At 41.6% G+C, this 3260-nt stretch overlaps 1 protein-coding gene across 1 annotated transcript in view; it reads right to left on the bottom strand.

The window, feature by feature from the left end:
- Positions 1-594, bottom strand: part of OSBPL10 (oxysterol binding protein-like 10) — a gene marked incomplete at its 3' end in the record, with an annotated part of 70345 nt that extends 69751 nt beyond the window's left edge. Inside the window, exon 1 of the mRNA XM_008583725.1 lies at positions 527-594. Coding sequence (XP_008581947.1) covers positions 527-594 — 68 coding nt within the window. The remainder of the gene's footprint in view (positions 1-526) is intronic.
- Between the last annotated feature and the right edge of the window lie 2666 nt (positions 595-3260).

Raw genomic sequence — 3260 nt, 5'->3', positions numbered from 1 at the left:
AGAGTTACTATGACAAGAGTTGATGGACTAGGAATTCAGTTTGGGAATGTTGCCTTTGAGATACCACTAACACTTCCAAGAGATGTCAATTAGCAGCTGGATGAATGGATCTGGAGCCCAGAGGAGGTCTAAGCTACAAATGTAAATCTGTAAATCATCTGGAAATAATCAGCTGTTGAGGCCACAGACATGGATGAGATTGTACAGAAAGAACACAGGGAGGAGTGGGCCTGGGACCAAGACTTGAGGGACTCTAGCACTAAACAGCAAAAGGAACAGAGATACGAGGCGGAAAGGTCGGAGGAAAACCAAAGCACAGAAAGCAAGTGTTTAAGAAAGAAGAGGGTGATCAACTGTGTCAAATGCTAACAAAATGTCAGTAAGAACTGAAGCGTGTCCTGTTTGTGACATACAGTGATCTGTTTATTTCTAGATTCATGAATTCCTATGATCCTACTTTATTATCATGCAGATAAGTTCCTTTTGATGCAGCAAGCCCAAGAGAAAGAAAAGGAACTTCTCTTACCTTCCAGAACTTCTCTTATCTTCTAAACATGTATTGCCTGAGTCCACCAGCTGTTTCCCAATATCCATGTTTCATTTTTACTGAGACTAGTAGAAAGATTACTGGGATGAAACCAGGATGGAAACCTCTGCTCTGCCACTGATTAACATGGGGTCTGAAACCAGGTGTGGCAGAGACAGCTGACTACCCACCAAATATCTATTTTTTTCTTTTCTCTCAAATTAAGAGAACCCTACTTCTCAGCCCAGCACAACCACTATGTCAGAATACATTTTCTAACCTTCCTTTCACCTAGACATGGTCAGTTGACTAAGTTCTAGCTAGGAGACAGTGATGCATTAGACTCCCTCCCTCCTCCCAACTGCTTTTCAGAAGATACATGTGGTGGCTGGAATTCCAACAGCCCTCTTGAACTATAAGGACACGCCACACTGTAGTGGGTTAGAAATCTTGATTCTCCTTTGACCTTAGAATAGGATTTTTAGGTAATGCATGAATGAGCCAAAAAGCTCTTGAATGGGGGATGAAAGTCAGCAGATAAGTTTGGCAAAGCCATCTAACCAATTCTAATCACTGTTTAGAGATGGGATTGTGTACTTTGACTGTTTTAGGTTGCTGGTTTGATTCCGGCTTGAATGACTATGGACTATTTAACCTACTGATGGTTCTTTAGATATGCTTGAATGCTGTTTACATCTGCTAAAGAAATCGCTGTCGGAAGTATGTAGAAAAGAAAATGTTTACTAAGGACAAGCTGTTTGTTGGTGAATTGACCTAGCTTTTTACAAATTACATTCTGGAACGTCACATTGTTAATTTACTGCAGTTACTAGTTTTACACTGCCTGTTTTTATGTCCTTCTTTGATGATTGAATCAACTGATTTTTCTTGTGAAACTTCCTTGTCAATAAAAAGAAAGGCTGATTTTGAATCGGGGTTGCTCCCTTGATGAGCAGCAGTCCCTCCAGGCCTCATTGATGGTACTTTGAGTGAATTCTTTCTTTCTCTTTTTTCTCTCTCAGTTACACAGAGGAAAGTGTAACACCACACCCTAGGGATGGTGAAGCAGAAAGATACAAGGACCTTGGATCTCTGATATCTGTGTAATCCCCAAACCAACCTGAAAAGCTTACCTCCAAACTTTCATGTGACAGAAAAGGCTGCACATTAGCATCATCTGGAGACTTTTTACAAATCCCAACGCCCAGCCTACATTTGGACCAATTAAGTCAGAATCTCTAAGGGTGAAACCCAGGCACTGGTTTTTAAAGGTCCACAGGTGGTTGCAATTGCAGCCAACTTTTAGAACCAGTAGTTGACTCCACCTTCATGCAGCTCTACTACTCACAGCTGAACACAATTCCTAAGTGATGCACCAGCCATTTGACTCTTCTTCCTATGCCAATATAAGCATCTTTAAAACAGGGATCATAATGCTTACTACTATCACAAATATTTAGTGACCCTACTATATGCCAGATACTGAGGATACACTAGTAAATGACTCACAGTTCCTGCTCTCAAGATATGTTGTCAGAAAAGTTACACGTGCAATAAGCAAAAGCACCAAACTGTCGAACTACCACAATTATTTGCGAGAGGCACAATGCAGAACCCAGGAGAAGGGCACAGACGAGGAGAACTCATATCACCATCTTAGAGTAAAGTTGACAGACTATTACAAACCTAATTCCTTGTTTCAGCAAAGCATTCACTAATTAATTGCTGAGGATGGTTCAACATTACTGCTATATCCTCAATAAACACATTGCGTGTAACACACACAGCATTAGAAATTATGCTCAGTATATTCTATATTTCTTATTTATGATAATTAGGAAAAATGCCACATTAATTTCAAGAAACTCCACCTCCAAGAACTGTATGACAGCGGCATGAATGAAGCATTCACCATTGATGATAAAACTTTCAAAACTCAGACCCCTTTAGAAACTCGTGTGATTGCCATGACATTAAAAACACTTTGATTCGATCATCACGCATTGTACACAGATACTGATATTCAACACTGTACCCCACAAATATGCATAACCAATTACGTTTCAATTTTTTTTAAAAAAACACTTTGTAGAGGACAGAGTTATTGCATCATTTTTCAGACTTCATAGAAAAACAATAACTACTCCCCCGAAGTCTGTTTAAGATAATATCCATTTGAGGATCAAAATGCTCCAGGTTCTAAGCATAAAGACCCCACACTGCAGAGGATCGAATCAAATGGAAATTACCATACCTGTACGAGGGCACTTCAAAATGTTCATGTAAAGATCTATATTACCTTTTAACTGTATTTTTTCCATGAACGTTTGAAGTAACCTCATATTTTCTGCAAAGGAAGGGACATTTTTTTCTTTTTTACAAATCTATGAATTTGGGATCCCTGCTTCCAGTTCTGGACAAGGTGGAGAACCGGCACACCTCTGGGCCCCTCCTGAGAATGCAATCCTGGAGAAGCCCCACGAGAGAGAGTGAGAGAGCACTGGAGGGCAGAAGCAGGTGGGTTCCTGACTGCAGGGCCTGTCTGGGGCCACAGAGGAGGGGCGGATTCGAGGTGAGTCCTCACGCTGGGCCACCTGTGTCACTATAACAGGCAGAGGGCTGCTGTGACATCAGGGCAACACCTGGCTTGGGAGTGGCAGGATCATCAGTGGGAGTAAGCATGATGGGCTGGCCAGCTCCTGCCCATTCCTCCCTCCCACCCAACACCTCTCCC

The sequence above is a fragment of the Galeopterus variegatus genome, unplaced genomic scaffold (genome assembly GCF_000696425.1).
Source record: "Galeopterus variegatus unplaced genomic scaffold, G_variegatus-3.0.2 Scaffold99, whole genome shotgun sequence".
Lineage (NCBI taxonomy): Eukaryota > Metazoa > Chordata > Mammalia > Dermoptera > Cynocephalidae > Galeopterus > Galeopterus variegatus.
The sequence above is the reverse complement of the archived record's forward strand: the minus strand, read 5'-3'. Positions and strand labels throughout refer to the sequence as shown.